This window comes from Littorina saxatilis, unplaced genomic scaffold (genome assembly GCF_037325665.1).
Source record: "Littorina saxatilis isolate snail1 unplaced genomic scaffold, US_GU_Lsax_2.0 scaffold_351, whole genome shotgun sequence".
Classification (NCBI taxonomy): domain Eukaryota; kingdom Metazoa; phylum Mollusca; class Gastropoda; order Littorinimorpha; family Littorinidae; genus Littorina; species Littorina saxatilis.
Genome location: NW_027127220.1, coordinates 107,945 through 128,359, shown reverse-complemented (window position 1 = coordinate 128,359; position 20,415 = coordinate 107,945). Strand labels below are relative to the sequence as shown.

Below are 20,415 nucleotides of genomic sequence, written 5' to 3'. Positions count from 1 at the left end.
CGGGCACAATGCCTTCCACCTGCAGCGTCAGTGACTTAGATATAAACCTATTGTCGGGCACAATGCCTTCCACCTGCAGCGTCAGTGACTTACATATAAACCTATAGTCGGGCACAATGCCTTCCACCTGCAGGGTCAGTGACTTAGATATAAACCTATTGTCGGGCACAATGCCTTACACCTGCAGCGTCAGTGACTTAGATATAAACCTATAGTCGGGCACAATGCCTTACACCTGCAGCGTCAGTGACTTAGATATAAACCTATAGTCGGGCACAATGCCTTACACCTGCAGCGTCAGTGACTTAGATATAAACCTATAGTCGGGCACAATGCCTTCCACCTGCAGCGTCAGTGACTTAGATATAAACCTATTGTCGGGCACAATGCCTTCCACCTGCAGCGTCAGTGACTTAGATATAAACCTATTGTCGGGCACAATGCCTTCCACCTGCAGCGTCAGTGACTTAGATATAAACCTATAGTCGGGCACAATGCCTTCCACCTGCAGCGTCAGTGACTTAGATATAAACCTATAGTCGGGCACAATGCCTTCCACCTGCAGCGTCAGTGACTTAGATATAAACCTATTGTCGGGCACAATGCCTTCCACCTGCAGCGTCAGTGACTTAGATATAAACCTATAGTCGGGAACAATGCCTTACACCTGCAGCGTCAGTGACTTAGATATAAACCTATAGTCGGGCACAATGCCTTACACCTGCAGCGTCAGTGACTTAGATATAAACCTATAGTCGGGCACAATGCCTTACACCTGCAGCGTCAGTGACTTAGATATAAACCTATTGTCGGGCACAATGCCTTCCACCTGCAGCGTCAGTGACTTAGATATAAACCTATTGTCGGGCACAATGCCTTCCACCTGCAGCGTCAGTGACTTAGATATAAACCTATAGTCGGGCACAATGCCTTCCACCTGCAGCGTCAGTGACTTAGATATAAACCTATAGTCGGGCACAATGCCTTCCACCTGCAGCGTCAGTGACTTAGATATAAACCTATTGTCGGGCACAATGCCTTCCACCTGCAGCGTCAGTGACTTAGATATAAACCTATAGTCGGGAACAATGCCTTACACCTGCAGCGTCAGTGACTTAGATATAAACCTATAGTCGGGCACAATGCCTTACACCTGCAGCGTCAGTGACTTAGATATAAACCTATAGTCGGGCACAATGCCTTACACCTGCAGCGTCAGTGACTTAGATATAAACCTATAGTCGGGCACAATGCCTTCCACCTGCAGCGTCAGTGACTTAGATATAAACCTATTGTCGGGCACAATGCCTTCCACCTGCAGCGTCAGTGACTTAGATATAAACCTATAGTCGGGAACAATGCCTTACACCTGCAGCGTCAGTGACTTAGATATAAACCTATAGTCGGGCACAATGCCTTACACCTGCAGCGTCAGTGACTTAGATATAAACCTATAGTCGGGCACAATGCCTTACACCTGCAGCGTCAGTGACTTAGATATAAACCTATTATCGGGCACAATGCCTTCTACCTGCAGGGTCAGTGACTTAGATATAAACCTATTGTCGGGCACTGCAGCGTCAGTGACTTAGATATAAACCTATAGTCGGGCACAATGCCTTACACCAAAGACCGCGGCTAAACTAAGTAAGTATAGAAGTGGAAGAAATAAATACAGATTGACTGACCCACAACTGAGAGCCACGCGTTGATATGATCCATGGTTTGCGTCATCGTCTCGAAACGTCTGCCGCCCGTTCCTATAGGAACAAATAGACGTGACGTCAATGCGGTGGAGCCGTATGACGTAGCATCGGGCGCGCTGACGTAAAAGACGCGTAGGTAGTGCACGAGGTTGCGGTCCTTGATAGACGTTATGATGTCATCGGCTGAGTCTTCGTTGAACACCACTGGCTGGCCTGCAATATTAACAGACGTTATGACGTCATCGACTGATTCTTTTTACATTTAGTCAAGTTTTGACTAAATGTTTTAACGTAGAGGGGGGAATCGAGACGAGGGTCGTGGTGTATGTGCGTGTGTGTGTGTGTGTGTGTCTGTCTGTGTGTGTGTGTGTGTGTGTGTGTGTGTGTGTGTAGAGCGATTCAGACTAAACTACTGGACCGATCTTTATGAAATTTGACATGAGAGTTCCTGGGTATGAAATCCCCGAACGTTTTTTTCATTTTTTTGATAAATGTCTTTGATGACGTCATATCCGGCTTTTCGTGAAAGTTGAGGCGGCACTGTCACGCCCTCATTTTTCAACCAAATTGGTTGAAATTTTGGTCGGGTAATGTTCGACGAAGCCCGGACTTCGGTATTGCATTTCAGCGTGGTGGCTTAAAAATTAATTAATGACTTTGGTCATTAAAAATCTGAAAATTGTAAAAAAATATGTTTTTTATAAAACGATTTAAATTTACATTGATCTTATTCTCCATCATTTGCTGATTCCAAAAACATATAAATATGTTATATTCGGATTAAAAACAAGCTCTGAAAATTAAATATATACAAATTATTATCAAAATTAAATTTTCCAAATCAATTTAAAAACACTTTCATCTTATTCCTTGTCGGTTCCTGATTCCAAAACCATATAGATATGATATGTTTGGATTAAAAACACGCTCAGAAAGTTAAAACGAAGAGAGGTACAGAAAAGCGTGCTATCCTTCCCAGCGCAACTACTACCCCACTCTTCTTGTCAATTTCACTGCCTGTGCCGTGAGCGGTGGACTGACGATGCTGCGTTGCATTGCGTTCAGTTTCATTCTGTGAGTTCGACAGCTACTTGACTAAATGTTGTATTTTCGCCTTACGCGACTTGTTCTTTATTAAACACACGTAATGACGTCATCGGCTGGGTTTTGATTGATTACCACTGGCAAGGAAGATGAACACACGTGAACCTGATGCAATACATGCCGAGTCTCAGTGATTATTAAAAATAATGGTCGAAGTTAGCGGATCATGACAAATGCGAGCTTCCCTCTTTATTCCTCCTTTCTTCAGTTATTCAAAGAAAAGAAGAGTTTTTGTGCGAAAGTTTGATCGAATCCTATTCACTCAACCAGTCTACCTGCGCAGGCGATTGAATAATGTGCGGTTGTATAGTTCAAGGAAAATCATTCAATTCTGTTAACACTTCTTGTCAGTTTCCCTGTTTTGGACTAAAATCAAGTACACAGTTATGTTGTTAGTCTGTTGTGGCAGTAAAGGCAGATAGTGTGTGTTCTGTTCATGTTTTGGTATCGCTTAGGAAATGTTCTTTCTTCGAATGGGACTAGCAGACGAACTTTTGCACCCGTGTTCCAACGTTAAAAACTGTATGAAGTTCAGTTTTCTGGGGCAAAATAGTGTATGAAACCGCTGTATGTTCTTTAAATTGATGAGATGTGTGTATTTGGTTGCGTGTGATCTGTTTATAAAATGAAATATTGTCGAAAACTAACCGTCGGATTGCAGTCTTTTGAGCAATTTAGTTCAGAAAATTTGGAAGGGGAACTACTCTTATCGCTAGACATAGTACGAGAGTTACTTGCCTTGGAAGTTTGCTTGCACTCAAGAGATCTAAAGCGAGTTTCTCTGCACTGATCGTTAGATTTGGATTTAGAAAACAACCAAACTCATGGATTTTATTTGGAGATTAATGTGTTCAAGCCTGTGGTTGCTAGTTTAAATGCAGTATGTTTGTATTGTTTGGTCTAGATAATTATGTATATTTCGTACATGAGAGCGTTCAAAACTTTTCAATCGCTAAAGTAGTTCCCTCAAAGTCTAGCTCATCAACCTGTGAGCTATCGAGGATTCAGGCCCGTTGTTGGGTAAGTGACTTTGGTTGTTGGGTAAGTTACCGAAAAATAACTAGCCCTACACGTTTACAGAGAGAAAGAAGCAGAGGGGGAAGGGGGGGGGGGGGGGGATAATGTCCAAATAATGCTTCTCAAATGTTCCTTGTTATCCAAGTGTGCCGAAGAAATTGAAGAAAATGACAAATAATGCATGGACCGATGGTAACTAGGGGAAAGGCTCCTAATATGGACCGGCTCCTAATATGGACCACCTCCGGTTCTGACAAACTAACGGTGCTAGAGCGCTCAAAACAATTCCATTCGCTATATTCACCCTCTCTGGATAAGTTGCACATGTCAAAACAGTTGCAGAAACACAAACCTCAAAACCGTTAGGCTTTTTCGCTTTTTTGGACTTTTGGCAGCGATCACTCTAAATTTGCCGCCTAAAACGGACTCGTTTCTGTCCACAGCCAAAGCTTTTATCACACAAAAATGGCTATATATGACAGCTAAGACCGTATTTGTTACATTTTAGCAGTGTGTACCCCGGGTTTTTACTGCAAACAAAAAATAATAGCAAAACCTCAAAGTATGTGTGAGTCCCCTAATATGGACCACCTTCAACAAATCGAAGAAAATAAAAGCTAAAGGCAATTTTAATTAATTCATTAAGAAGCTTGCTGAAAAAAACCTATAACTAGCCCTCGAGATTTCAAAAAAATATAACAAATAGTCTTTTTTTGTGTGGAAGTTGATAATTTCACTTATTTTCACTCTGTTTTTGATAAGCTTCTTCAGTTTCCTGGTGTGCTTCGAATAATGCTCTCATCAACCCGAAACAGCTAAATCTAAAGCATATTTGAATTTGTCTGACTTGCACACTAAGTTGTATCATGTTATTTTGAAGTATGGGGACTTTTTACAGTGATTCGTGAAGGCCGCTTCACTGGTCCATATTGGGCGCCCAGGCTCCTAATATGGACCATTTGTGATTTTTTCTGTATTTAATTTTTGCTGAATGTCTATCAAAGCTATTTCACTCTAATTAGGCCTAACGGTTAAACTAAGAGAGAAGGACTACCAACCACAAAATGAAACTTCTTTGCAAGAAAACAAGCTAGTTATCAGCAATAAACAAAAAGTGGTCCATATTAGGGGCCCTTCCCCTACATGTATGTACATTGTGAGACCTCTTTTAACACAACACAACACACACAACACACACACACACACACACACACACACACACACACACACACACACACACACACACACACACACACACACACACACACACACGCACACACACACACACACACACACACACACACACACACACACACACACACACACATACACATGACACCAGGGGCGTTGAGGGCCCCAAAGGGTTTAAAATCGTGATCGGGATTGGTGTGTTTTTTACCTTTCTGTGACCGTGATTGCCGAAATTTCCATTTCTGTGATCGTGATGGGACTTTGCCCGTGATCCGTGATGACAAAAAAATCAAGTCTCGTGATCGTGATCGTCATTTGTTTTCGTGATTGTGATGGGCATTATTGCAAAGCATTTTATTTTCAACGTACATTTTTCACAGCTGTATCACTCTATGATCCTCTATTCGTCAAGGTGTTCGTGATCGTGAAAACAAAAATCAAGGTAACTGTGATCGTGAAAGCTAAAATTTCCCTTCCCGTAATCGTGATGATACCCCCCCTTTGGGGCCCTCAGAGAGAGACAAAGAGAGAGAGGGGGAGAGAGAAAGAGAAACAGAGAGAGAGAGAGAGAGCGAGGGGGAGACAGAGAGACTGCCGAACATAAAGAATGTGTGTGTGTCAGTGTGTGTGTGTGTGTGTGTGTGTGTGTGTGTGTGTGTGTGTGTGTGTGTGTGTGTGTGTGTGTGAGAGAGGAGGGAGGGAAAAGAGAGCGAAAGAGAGAGAGAAAGAGATAGAAAGGGAGCAAAAAAGATACGAGAGAGAGACTTTCAGACGGACACAAAGAGAGACAGACAGATATAGAGAGAGAGGTAAAAAGAAAGAGAAAGACATAGGGAGAGGGATATGGAGAGGGACTATGGGGGGGGGGGGGGGAGAGAGAAAGAAAGAATGAGAAAGAGAGAGAGACAGAGACGTAGACAGAGAGACAGGCACAGAGGGACAGAGAAAGCGAGACAGACAGAGAGACTGCGACTGACTTTTAGGGTTTAACGTCCTCTTAGACCAACTGGTCTATATTGGGACAGGTATTGGTAATACGTTGAAGATATGGTGTGATACTTTGATTCGAACAAGCCCGCTGTGGCTGTCTTCTTCGACACACCAGCATTGGGTTTGTCTCGTCAAAGTATCGAAATACGATCATGATAATCGGAGACGAAAGATGATGCATGCGTGTCTTCGTGTTTTCCAAGCCCTTCTTCGACACACCAGCATTGGGTTTGTCTCGTCAAAGTATCGAAATACGATCATGATAATCGGAGACGAGAGATGATGAATGCGTGTCTTCGTGTTTTCCAAGCCCTGAGACTTTCGCTGTGAACGTGGGATCTTTTTCGTGCGCATGTGTGCACACGGGGGTGTTCGGACACCGAAGAGAGTCTGCACAAAGTTGACTCCGAGAAATAAATCTCTCGCCGAACGTGGGGATCGAACCCACGCTGATAGCGACCAACTGGCTACAAAGCCAGCGCGCTACCAACTGAGCTACGTCCCCGCCCGAGACTGCGATAGAGAGAAAGAGAGAGAGAGTCAAAGAGCAAGCTCAGTCCAGTGCAATAGTTTCTGGCGTGCCACCTCCCAGGTACGTTACAGAATGCTAGACCATTCTCGGCGAGCGGTCGTCTTTGTTACGCTTCAGTGACCCCAGACAATGGTACTCGTGCCGAGCGCATGCAAACGTTCGCGAGCGTTAGCGAGCGATACGACAAAACTATGCGTTGCCTAGAAATCGTTTGCAACCGTTCTGTTACGGTCTGCCTAAGCAACGCGCCTCAGATGTAAACAACACTCCACTCACCGAACACCAGGTGTAAACAACACTCCACTCACCGAACACCAGGTGTAAACAACACTCCACTCACATAACACCAGGTGTAAACAACACTCCACTCACAGAACACCAGGTGTAAACAACACTCCACTCACCGAACACCAGGTGTAAACAACACTCCACTCACCGAACACCAGGTGTAAACAACACTCCACTCACCGAACACCAGGTGTAAACAACACTCCACTCACCGAACACCAGGTGTAAACAACACTCCACTCACCGAACACCAGGTGTAAACAACACTCCACTCACCGAACACCAGGTGTAAACAACACTCCACTCACCGAACACCAGGTGTAAACAACACTCCACTCACCGAACACCAGGTGTAAACAACACTCCACTCACCGAACACCAGGTGTAAACAACACTCCACTCACCGAACACAAGGTGTAAACAACACTCCACTCACAGAACACCAGGTGTAAACAACACTCCACTCACCGAACACCAGGTGTAAACAACACTCCACTCACCGAACACAAGGTGTAAACAACACTCCACTCACCGAACACCAGGTGTAAACAACACTCCACTCACAGAACACCAGGTGTAAACAACACTCCACTCACCGAACACCAGGTGTAAACAACACTCCACTCACCGAACACCAGGTGTAAACAACACTCCACTCACAGAACACCAGGTGTAAACAACACTCCACTCACCGAACACCAGGTGTAAACAACACTCCACTCACCGAACACCAGGTGTAAACAACACTCCACTCACCGAACACCAGGTGTAAACAACACTCCACTCACCGAACACCAGGTGTAAACAACACTCCACTCACCGAACACCAGGTGTAAACAACACTCCACTCACCGAACACCAGGTGTAAACAACACTCCACTCACAGAACACCAGGTGTAAACAACACTCCACTCACAGAACACCAGGTGTAAACAACACTCCACTCACAGAACACCAGGTGTAAACAACACTCCACTCACCGAACACCAGGTGTAAACAACACTCCACTCACAGAACACCAGGTGTAAACAACACTCCACTCACAGAACACCAGGTGTAAACAACACTCCACTCACCGAACACCAGGTGTAAACAACACTCCACTCACCGAACACCAGGTGTAAACAACACTCCACTCACCAAACACCAGGTGTAAACAACACTCCACTCACCGAACACCAGGTGTAAACAACACTCCACTCACAGAACACCAGGTGTAAACAACACTCCACTCACAGAACACCAGGTGTAAACAACACTCCACACACAGAACACCAGGTGTAAACAACACTCCACTCACAGAACACCAGGTGTAAACAACACTCCACTCACAGAACACCAGGTGTAAACAACACTCCACTCACAGAACACCAGGTGTAAACAACGCTCCACTCACAGAACACCAGGTGTAAACATCACTCCACTCACAGAACACCAGGTGTAAACAACACTCCACTCACAGAACACCAGGTGTAAACAACACTCCACTCACAGAACACCAGGTGTAAACAACACTCCACTCACAGAACACCAGGTGTAAACAACACTCCACTCACCGAACACCAGGTGTAAACAACACTCCACTCACAGAACACCAGGTGTAAACAACACTCCACTCACAGAACACCAGGTGTAAACAACACTCCACTCACAGAACACCAGGTGTAAACAACACTCCACTCACAGAACACCAGGTGTAAACAACACTCCACTCACAGAACACCAGGTGTAAACAACACTCCACTCACCGAACACCAGGTGTAAACAACACTCCACTCACCGAACACCAGGTGTAAACAACACTCCACTCACCAAACACCAGGTGTAAACAACACTGCACTCACAGAACACCAGGTGTAAACAACACTCCACTCACCGAACACCAGGTGTAAACAACACTCCACTCACCGAAGCCAGCGTGGAACTCTGTGTCTCGAGTCTCGATGCTCACCACGCGCACTCCCTGCACACAGCGTGACAACAGCACGTGCACTGGTGTGTGTGTGGGGGACGGGGGTGTTGGTGTGGGGGGCATGCCTTTGGAATTTTGATAAATCACTTGGAAAACAAGGCGTCCGCGAATACTTGTGTTTTTGCTGGATGATCGAATACTTGCATCCAAAGTAGAATTCTCTCTTGCACACACACACACACACACACACACACACACACACACACACACACACACACACACACACACACACACACACACACACACACACACACACACACCTTTCCCAGAACACTCGCACTTTATTAACTTAAGACATACATGCTAGACACATATTGCTAATATGAGGCACTGTGTGAGGCACTGTGTGAGGCACTGTGTGAGGCACTGTGTGAGGCACTGTGTGAGGCACTGTTCGTATCGGTGACAAGTGACAATACTTACACTCTGTGACTGCAGCCATTGCTGTGTCTGTGACTATACTTACACTCTGTGACTGCAGCCATTGCTGTGTCTGTGACTACACTTACACTCTGTGACTGCAGCCATTGCTGTGTCTGTGACTATACCTACACTCCAAGGGCGGATCTGGGGGGGGGGGGTTACACGGGTTACGTAACCCCCCCCCCCACCCACCCCAAAAAGGGGTAATTTATTGGCTCAGGATGCACCAGATAGCTCTATTTTGCTTCTTTGGATAAAAAAAATTTCCAGGGGAGCATGCCCCCGGACCCCCCTAGAGGCTTAGGCGCCTTCGGCGCCGTCAACTTGTATCTTCGCAGTCATTTTGTAACCCCCCCTCCAAAGTGAATTGATCCGCCCTTGCACTCTGTGACTGCAGCCATTGCTGTGTCTGTGACTATACTTACACTCTGTGACTGCAGCCATTGCTGTGTCTGTGACTATACTTACACTCTGTGACTGCAGCCATTGCATTGCTGTGTCTGTGACTACACTTACACTCTGTGACTGCAGCCATTGCTGTGTCTGTGACTACACTTACACTCTGTGACTGCAGCCATTGCTGTGTCTGTGACTACACTTACACTCTGTGACTGCAGCCATTGCTGTGTCTGTGACTATACTTACACTCTGTGACTGCAGCCATTGCTGTGTCTGTGACTACACTTACACTCTGTGACTGCAGCCATTGCTGTGTCTGTGACTATACTTACACTCTGTGACTGCAGCCATTGCTGTGTCTGTGACTACACTTACACTCTGTGACTGCAGCCATTGCTGTGTCTGTGACTATACTTACACTCTGTGACTGCAGCCATTGCTGTGTCTGTGATTACACTTACACTCTGTGACTGCAGCCATTGCTGTGTCTGTGACTATACTTACACTCTGTGACTGCAGCCATTGCATTGCTGTGTCTGTGACTACACTTACACTCTGTGACTGCAGCCATTGCTGTGTCTGTGACTACACTTACACTCTGTGACTGCAGCCATTGCTGTGTCTGTGACTACACTTACACTCTGTGACTGCAGCCATTGCTGTGTCTGTGACTATACTTACACTCTGTGACTGCAGCCATTGCTGTGTCTGTGACTACACTTACACTCTGTGACTGCAGCCATTGCTGTGTCTGTGACTATACTTACACTCTGTGACTGCAGCCATTGCTGTGTCTGTGACTACACTTACACTCTGTGACTGCAGCCATTGCTGTGTCTGTGACTATACTTACACTCTGTGACTGCAGCCATTGCTGTGTCTGTGACTACACTTACACTCTGTGACTGCAGCCATTGCTGTGTCTGTGACTACACTTACACTCTGTGACTGCAGCCATTGCTGTGTCTGTGACTACACTTACACTCTGTGACTGCAGCCATTGCTGTGTCTGTGACTACACTTACACTCTGTGACTGCAGCCATTGCTGTGTCTGTGACTATACTTACACTCTGTGACTGCAGCCATTGCTGTGTCTGTGACTATACTTACACTCTGTGACTGCAGCCATTGCTGTGTCTGTGACTATACTTACACTCTGTGACTGCAGCCATTGCTGTGTCTGTGACTATACTTACACTCTGTGACTGCAGCCATTGCTGTGTCTGTGACTATACTTACACTCTGTGACTGCAGCCATTGCTGTGTCTGTGACTATACTTACACTCTGTGACTGCAGCCATTGCTGTGTCTGTGACTATACCTACACTCTGTGACTGCAGCCATTGCTGTGTCTGTGACTATACTTACACTCTGTGACTGCAGCCATTGCTGTGTCTGTGACTATACTTACACTCTGTGACTGCAGCCATTGCTGTGTCTGTGCCAGCACGCCGTCAAACGTGTCGAACTGAGCGGACCGGTTCCACTCCGGTTCTCGCAACACTTTGGGCAGGAACGTCTGCATGTCTGCAACACACAATGACGTCATTCATTACGTCATGAGGGTCATGAAGTGATGCCGGCAATAGTTAAACAACCCTGTATCCCTCCCTCAGTTTGGAAGTCCCTCCCTCTTTTCACACTAGGTCCTGCCTCATGTTGGAAGCCCCTCCCTCTCACACACTAAGTCCAGCCCCAGTACCCCTGTCTCATGTTGGAAGCCCTTCCCTCTCATACACTAGTTCCAGCCCCTGTACCCCTGTCTCATGTTGGAAGCCCCTCCCTCTCATACACTAGGTCCAGCCCCTGTACCCCTGTCTCATGTTGGAAGCCCTTCCCTCTCACACACTAGGTCCAGCCCCAGTACCCCTGTCTCATGTTGGAAGCCCCTCCCTCTCACACACTAGGTCCAGCCCCTGTCCCCCTGTCTCATGTTGGAAGCCCCTCCGTCTCATACACTAGTTCCAGCCCCTGTATCCCTGTCTCATGTTGGAAGCTCCTCCCTCTCATACACTAGGTCCAGCCCCTGTACCCCTGTCTCATGTTGGAAGCCCCTCCCTCTCATACACTAGGTCCAGCCCCTGTACTCCTGTCTCATGTTGGAAGCCCCTCCCTCTCATACACTAGGTCCAGCCCCTGTACCCCTGTCTCATGTTGGAAGCCCCTCTCTCTCTCATACACTAGGTCCAGCCCCTGTACCCCTGTCTCATGTTGGAAGCCCCTCCCTCTCACACACTAGGTCCAGCCCCTGTACCCCTGTCTCATGTTGGAAGCCCCTCCCTCTCATACACTAGGTCCAGCCCCTGTATCCCTGTCTCATGTTGGAAGCCCCTCCCTCTCATACACTAGGTCCAGCCCCTGTACCCCTGTCTCATGTTGGAAGCCCCTCCCTCTCATACACTAGGTCCAGCCCCTGTACCCCTGTCTCATGTTGGAAGCCCCTCCCTCTCATGCACTAGGTCCAGCCCCTGTATCCCTGTCTCATGTTGGAAGCCCCTCCCTCTCATGCACTAGGTCCAGCCCCTGTATCCCTGTCTCATGTTGGAAGCCCCTCCCTCTCATACACTAGGTCCAGCCTCTGTATCCCTGTCTCATGTTGGAAGCCCCTCCCTCTCACACACTAGGTCCAGCCCCTGTACCCCTGTCTCATGTTGGAAGCCCCTCCCTCTCATACACTAGGTCCAGCCCCTGTACCCCTGTCTCATGTTGGAAGCCCCTCCCTCTCATACACTAGGTCCAGCCCTGTACCCCTGTCTCATGTTGGAAGATCCTCCCTCTCACACACTAGGTCCAGCCCCTGTATCCCTGTCTCATGTTGGAAGCCCCTCCCTCTCATACACTAGGTCCAGCCCCTGTACTCCTGTCTCATGTTGGAAGCCCCTCCCTCTCATACACTAGGTCCAGCCCCTGTATCACTGTCTCATGTTGGAAGCCCCTCCCTCTCATACACTAGGTCCAGCCCTGTACCCCTGTCTCATGTTGGAAGCCCCTCCCTCTCATGCACTAGGTCCAGCCCCTGTATCCCTGTCTCATGTTGGAAGCCCCTCCCTCTCATGCACTAGGTCCAGCCCCTGTATCCCTGTCTCATGTTGGAAGCCCCTCCCTCTCATACACTAGGTCCAGCCCCTGTATCCCTGTCTCATGTTGGAAGCCCCTCCCTCTCATGCACTAGGTCCAGCCCCTGTACTCCTGTCTCATGTTGGAAGCCCCTCCCTCTCATACACTAGGTCCAATGCTTCCTTCAACCCCTGCAGAGTGACTACCATTGGCACACGCAGACTACCGCGCATACACAGAGGGTGACATAAATTGAGCCAAGACTGACTGAGTGTCTCGTGACGTGGCGGCCCCTTGACGTAGAAGACCCTGAGGATGTTGGTGAAGCGCTTCGTGCTGAACAACTTGCCGCTCTTGCCCGACTCGCTCCATGACGTCACATCCGGGTCAGCCTCGCGGCCAGAAAACCTGTCCCCGAACTTGACGGGCGTCGTCTCCACGTTGAGGATTGAGCCTGGGGGGCGAGACAGGTCGATAGCGTCATACTGTCTGTCTGTCTGTCTGTCTGTCTGTCTGTCGGGCTGTCTGTCTGTCTGTCTGTCTGTCTCTCTCTGTCTGACTCTCTATCTGTCTGTCTCTCTCTGTCTGACTCTCTATCTGTCTGTCTCTCTCTGTCTGACTCTCTCAAAACACACACACACGCACACACACACACACACAAACACACACACACACACACACACACACACTGTGAAGGAAATCACGAATAACACTAACAGGCAAAGTTTGACAGTGATATCCTCCACGCTTTTAGAGCGCTAACCAGAGATATACTGAGCGTGACATAGCAAAGTGTGTGGCACGCACTGTGAATTCAGACCGAAGATAGTTGATGTTGTAAATCGCAACTAGGGTATTGTTACACTTTACCACTGTCCTTGGACATTGAGGGGTTGTCCGAGTAATCGGCCGGGAGAAAGGAAGCCCGGATAGATGCGACAGGAAAGCACTTAACAGGTAAATGGAATAAGCATTCGAATATCGCTAGAGTGTTTATCGCATAAGTTGAATCGACTAACACTGTAAACTGTAAACATAGCAGACAGATATCTAAGACAAGATGTCCGCTATTTATGTTGTGCAGTGCGTCGTATAACCGGTCTGAGAGGGAGATAGCGGCCAGATGACAAGTGTGAAGGATCTGAGAAGCCGCCGAAGTATCGTAACTCTAGACCAGCATAGCTGAAATTCGACGGGATTTCGCGAAGTTATTGCAAGGTTATGGTTGTCCGTATAGTTGGACCATAGAGGTCACAGGACGAAAGGAACTGAGTAGACCGAGGTCGCCAGTGGAAGGAATTAGTATTCAGATACATTTCCTAGTGAACGGCCATAGACGCTGTGTAATTCTGTGTATGAACAGAGTTAAAATATGTCTATAAGATCTTAATTACGTAAGATATAATGAGTGTTTAGTAGGCAGAGCAGACAGTGATTTGAGTCTGCCGGAGTGTGAACTGTAACTGTTTTTCTGACTGCACATGAGCCGTGATTCGATACCAGTAAAGTAGATATCGTGTGCCTGTGAGTTCACGGACTGTTTGTGTATTTCTCTACATAAGTGAAGGGTAGAGGGTTTTGTTAGTGAAATTGTGCACGAGATTGTAATCTCGAGTTGTTTTTGCATCCAAACCTGTGAGTACCTGATTATGGAATACCTAACATTTATGTTCATGATTGTGTGTATTTGTGTGTATGTTTTTTGTAACTGTATAATACAGTGGAGGGAACCTACATTTGGAGTTGTGTTTGTTCCTGTATGATAGCGTACTAGCGCATTTGCATTCATTCACACACACACACACACACACACACACACACACACACACACACACACACACACACACACACACACACACCAACTCACCGTCTAGTGGATCAGCCTTGGTGGCTTCGTTATAACTGTCACAAGCTTTGGACAGGCCCTCGTATGTCTGGATCATTCCCTGCGTCACCATCATCCTTCTGCGGCCCAGCCTGCCGAAGTGCATCACGGGATACATCCCCATCCCCTCCATCCCCATCCCCATGCCCATGAAGGGCCCGCAGTGCCCTATGGTGACCGGGATCTCCTTGACGGGGGGCGGGACGTTGAGCAGACACAGCTCCTGTATGTCTTCCTTGGGGTCCGTCCTCCTCGTCAGCCACAGCCTGTCAACACACACCGGCACTCAGTCTGTCAACACACACCGGCACTCAGTCTGTCAACACACACACCGGCACTCAATCTGTCAACACACACACACCGGCACTCAGTCTGTCAACACACACCGGCACTCAGTCTGTCAACACACACACCGGCACTCAGTCTGTCAACACACACACCGGCACTCAGTCTGTCAACACACACCAGCACTCAGTCTGTCAACACACACACCGGCACTCAGTCTGTCAACACACACACCGGCACTCAGTCTGTCAACACACACCAGCACTCAGTCTGTCAACACACACACCGGCACTCAGTCTGTCAACACACACCAGCACTCAGTCTGTCAACACACACACCGGCACTCAGTCTGTCAACACACACCGGCACTCAGTCTGTCAACACACACACCTGCACTCAGTCTGTCAACACACACACCGGCACTCAGTCTGTCAACACACACCGGCACTCAGTCTGTCAACACACACACCGGCACTCAGTCTGTCAACACACACCGGCACTCAGTCTGTCAACACACACACCGGCACTCAGTCTGTCAACACACACACCGGCACTCAGTCTGTCAACACACACCAGCGCTCAGTCTGTCAACACACACACCGGCACTCAGTCTGTCAACACACACCGGCACTCAGTCTGTCAACACACACACCGGCACTCAGTCTGTCAACACACACCAGCACTCAGTCTGTCAACACACACACCGGCACTCAGTCTGTCAACACACACACCGGCACTCAGTCTGTCAACACACACCGGCACTCAGTCTGTCAACACACACACCGGCACTCAGTCTGTCAACACACACACCGGCACTCAGTCTGTCAACACACACCAGCACTCAGTCTGTCAACACACACACCGGCACTCAGTCTGTCAACACACACCAGCACTCAGTCTGTCAACACACACACCGGCACTCAGTCTGTCAACACACACCGGCACTCAGTCTGTCAACACACACACCTGCACTCAGTCTGTCAACACACACACCGGCACTCAGTCTGTCAACACACACCGGCACTCAGTCTGTCAACACACACACCTGCACTCAGTCTGTCAACACACACCGGCACTCAGTCTGTCAACACACACACCGGCACTCAGTCTGTCAACACACACACCGGCACTCAGTCTGTCAACACACACACCGGCACTCAGTCTGTCAACACACACACCGGCACTCAGTCTGTCAACACACACACCGGCACTCAGTCTGTCAACACACACCGGCACTCAGTCTGTCAACACACACACCGGCACTCAGTCTGTCAACACACACCGGCACTCAGTCTGTCAACACACACCGGCACTCAATCTGTCAACACACACCAGCACTCAGTCTGTCAACACACACACCGGCACTCAGTCTGTCAACACACACCGGCACTCAGCACGATTCAAGCTAGTGTAAGAGAGGGATGGGCCTCTAACATGAGGCAGGGGTACAGTACAACATACAAATCCATGATCCAAACTGCACCCCCTAACCCCTACACAAAAAGCAGAAACAAATCCATGATCCAAACTGCACCCCCTGACCCCTACACAAAAAGCAGAAACAAATCCATGATCCAAACTGCACCCCCTAACCCCTACACAAAAAGCAGAAACAAATCCATGATCCAAACTGCACCCCCTAACCCCTACAAAAAAGCAGAAACAAATCCATGATCCAAACTGCACCCCCTGACCCCTACACAAAAAGCAGAAACAAATCCATGATCCAAACTGCACCCCCTGACCCCTACACAAAAAGCAGAAACAAATCCATGATCCAAACTGCACCCCCTGACCCCTACACAAAAAGCAGAAACAAATCCATGATCCAAACTGCACCCCCTGACCCCTACAAAAAAGCAGAAACAAATCCATGATCCAAACTGCACCCCCTGACCCCTACACAAAAAGCAGAAACAAATCCAAACACAGTAAGCCAGGTTCATGAAATAAGGAAAACGAGAGGAACATCCGCGACTCGTTTTTCAATGGCCAGTTCTTTTCATAACCGCAAGGGAGGCAACTACATCGACAACAAAACATCTAAAATAAATCGCATAAGGCCTACGTGAAACTTTTTTTATGCGACAACACTCTTGAGTTGCATTTTGATCATGCTTATAAACTGTAATCAGCAAAGACTTTGTTTGTTTTGCTTAAACGCCCAGCCGACCACGAAGGGCCATATCAGGGCGGTGCTGCTTTGACATATAACGTGCGCCACACACAAGACAGAAGTCGCAGCACAGGCTTCATGTCTCACTGACCCAGTCACATTATTCTGACACCGGACCAACCAGTCCCAGCACTAACCCCATAATGCCAGACGCCAGGCGGAGCAGCCACTAGATTGCCAATTTTAAAGTCTTAGGTATGACCCGACCGGGGTTCGAACCCACGACCTCCAGATCACGGGGCGGACGCCTTACCACTAGGCCAACCGTGCCGGTATCAGCAAAGACCAAATGGTCGGCTTCTTGAGATAGCGAAACTGGACAATACAAGTCCACACCCTGAATCAGTCGCCCTAAATAAGTACTGAACAGCGCCCTCTATCGGTAAGCTCAACGGATCACATGTCACGCAAACTTCGGTACATGAAGCAGCCATGCATCAGCTGGCTCTAGCTTGTCTCTGATTACGGTTTACAACTCTTCCCGCTGCAACTGAAAATCCCAAAACAAAAACAAAACATTATCTAAAAAAAACACGAAAAAACAGAGTGAGTGTGTTTGCATCTCCCACCTGACGCCGAAGACATAGACGTTGGCCCCACCGGAAGACTCGTGGTGCAGCGTGCTGTCCAGATGCACGACGGGACCGAGCTCCACTTTCCGCTCCACAGTTTCGCATTTCCACACGCGCAGGGCGGGGTTGCTTTGTAGCCACATGTTGGCGCCACGCATGATGTCACTGCCACACATACACACACACAAACCATGACGTCACTGCCACACATACCCACACACAAACCATGACGTCGGCCACCACATTTACATACAAACCATGACAAAAAAACCAAAAGCGGCTCGCATCATAAAATAATAAATAATGCCGCAAGATTGTGAGCTCTGAATTGACAACGCTAAAGTTCAACATTACCCTTTTTATATTTAGTCAAGTTTTGACTAAATATTTTAACATCGAGGGGGAATCGAAACGAGGGTCGTGGTGTATGTGTGTCTGTCTGTGCGTGTGTGTGTGTGTGTGTGTGTGTGTGTAGAGCGATTCAGACTAAACTACTGGACCGATCTTTATGAAATTTGACATGAGAGTTCCTGGGTATGAAATCCCCGAACGTTTTTTTCATTTTTTTGATAAATGTCTTTGATGACGTCATATCCGGCTTTTCGTGAAAGTTGAGGCGGCACTGTCACGCCCTCATTTTTCAACCAAATTGGTTGAAATTTTGGTCAAGTAATCTTCGACGAAGCCCGGACTTCGGTATTGCATTTCAGCTTGGTGGCTTAAAAATTAATTAATGACTTTGGTCATTACAAATCTGAAAATTGTAAAAAAAAATAAAAATTTATAAAACGATCCAAATTTACGTTTATCTTATTCTCCATCATTTGCTGATTCCAAAAACATATAAATATGTTATATTTGGATTAAAAACAAGCTCTGAAAATTAAATATATAAAAATTATTATCAAAATTAAATTGTCGAAATCAATTTAAAAACACTTTCATCTTATTCCTTGTCGGTTGCTGATTCCAAAAACATATAGATATGATATGTTTGGATTAAAAACACGCTCAGAAAGTTAAAACAAAGAGAGGTACAGAAAAGCGTGCTATCCTTCTTAGCGCAACTACTACCCCGCTCTTCTTGTCAATTTCACTGCCTTTGCCATGAGCGGTGGACTGACGATGCTACGAGTATACGGTCTTGCTGAAAAATGGCATTGCGTTCAGTTTCATTCTGTGAGTTCGACAGCTACTTGACTAAATATTGTATTTTCGCCTTACGCGACTTGTTTGTTTGTTTGTTTGTTTGTTTGTTTGCTTAACGCCCAGCCGACCACGAAGGGCCATATCAGGGCGGTGCTGCTTTGACATTTAACGTGCGCCACACACAAGACAGAAGTCGCAGCACAGGCTTCATGTCTCACCCAGTCACATTATTCTGACACCGGACCAACCAGTCCTAGCACTAACCCCATAATGCCAGACGCCAGGCGGAGCAGCCACTAGATTGCCAATTTTAAAGTCTTAGGTATGACCCGACCGGGGTTCGAACCCACGACCTCCAGATCACGGGGCGGACGCCTTACCACTAGGCCAACCGTGCCGGTAACATTACCCTGAATTCAGTACCGACCTGAACTTTTCAAAGGCTGGGGGCATGTTGTTCTTCATGTTGCCTTGGTCCGTCATGCGAGGCATGATGTCGATATAGGACAGGGGAGGCGACTCGTCCTGTGTCTCTTTCACTGACGTCACAAACTGACCCATCGCCTCTTCGTAAGATGGCGGCGGCTTGCTGGCCAACACGTCCTCTGCCGACATGGGCTGGATATCCGGTTCCGCCATCTTGCTTTCGGACATCGTCACCTTGGGGTTTTAGATCTGAAAAAGTGGAAAGTTTGGTCGGAAGGAAAGACACACGCTAGTTCTATGTGCTGGAAAATAGGAAACACTGATCTGGTCAAGTTGAAACATTGTCATTGATTGGAAGGAAAAGCAGATATGACACATTTTCCGTCAACGAACTTCCAGGCTAGCTTCTTAGGCACCTTTTGGTATTCATTATAAATGATATACGGGCTGTTTTAAGTGGAAGTGACCAAATAACGTAGAGATAGACGAATCGAGAAACTGATCTTGTTTTAGCCTACGAAAACGCTATTTTCAGCCATATCAGAAAGAAAAGTTACAATAATTCAAATAGAAACACATCATCACAACAATCGGAAACCTGGGATTAACACCACTTCCATAATAGGTCCTGTGATTGTAATTGATTGGACAGATACCCTATTCAATTACCCAACCCTCGTTTATTTGATTCTTGGCATGTCATCATATTCAACAGTCTGTCCCATAAAGTCTGTCCCATAAAGTCTGTCCCATTGATTACTCTCATTATTTTTTCACACGTTGAAACATCACAGGCAAAATATTAGCGAAATCTTTTCTTCTTTGTTTTTGTCAATCGGTGTTCGATCTTTTTCCCTCGAGATCAGTAGGTTATGGGCTAGCCAAAACCCTGCGATGACCGAGACAGCGCTTTCATTGTCTTGATTACAACTAAAACGTACTTGAAAAAAAATAATTTTCTTGAATTGTTATTAGATTTCCAATCCAAACACAGCACATGATATTATTTCATTCAGCAAGTGCTAAGAAATACAATACAATACAATACAATACAAGACAAGACATGTATTGGTCAATCTGTAATTGCACTTTTAGTTTCGACCCTAATTGTAATTGACAAATCAGATCTTAAAAACAATTTCCTAGTCCTAGTCAGACCGGGTCAGAGAGTGTTAGACGAAAAATTCAATGAATTTAATGCGGCGGCGTCAACTTTATTTTTAATAGGCCAGATATGACGTC

At 47.0% G+C, this 20,415-nt stretch overlaps 1 protein-coding gene across 1 annotated transcript in view; it reads right to left on the bottom strand.

Moving 5' to 3' along the window:
- Positions 1-1,684: 1,684 nt before the first annotated feature.
- The window catches only part of LOC138955684 (uncharacterized), a gene marked incomplete at its 3' end in the record, with an annotated part of 20,318 nt that continues 1,587 nt past the window's right edge, over positions 1,685-20,415 (bottom strand). Inside the window, 7 exon segments of the mRNA XM_070327236.1 lie at positions 1,685-1,919; positions 8,737-8,791; positions 11,035-11,150; positions 12,949-13,134; positions 14,548-14,831; positions 17,596-17,763; positions 19,175-19,422. Of these exon segments, the coding sequence (XP_070183337.1) occupies positions 1,685-1,919; positions 8,737-8,791; positions 11,035-11,150; positions 12,949-13,134; positions 14,548-14,831; positions 17,596-17,763; positions 19,175-19,401 (1,271 nt within the window).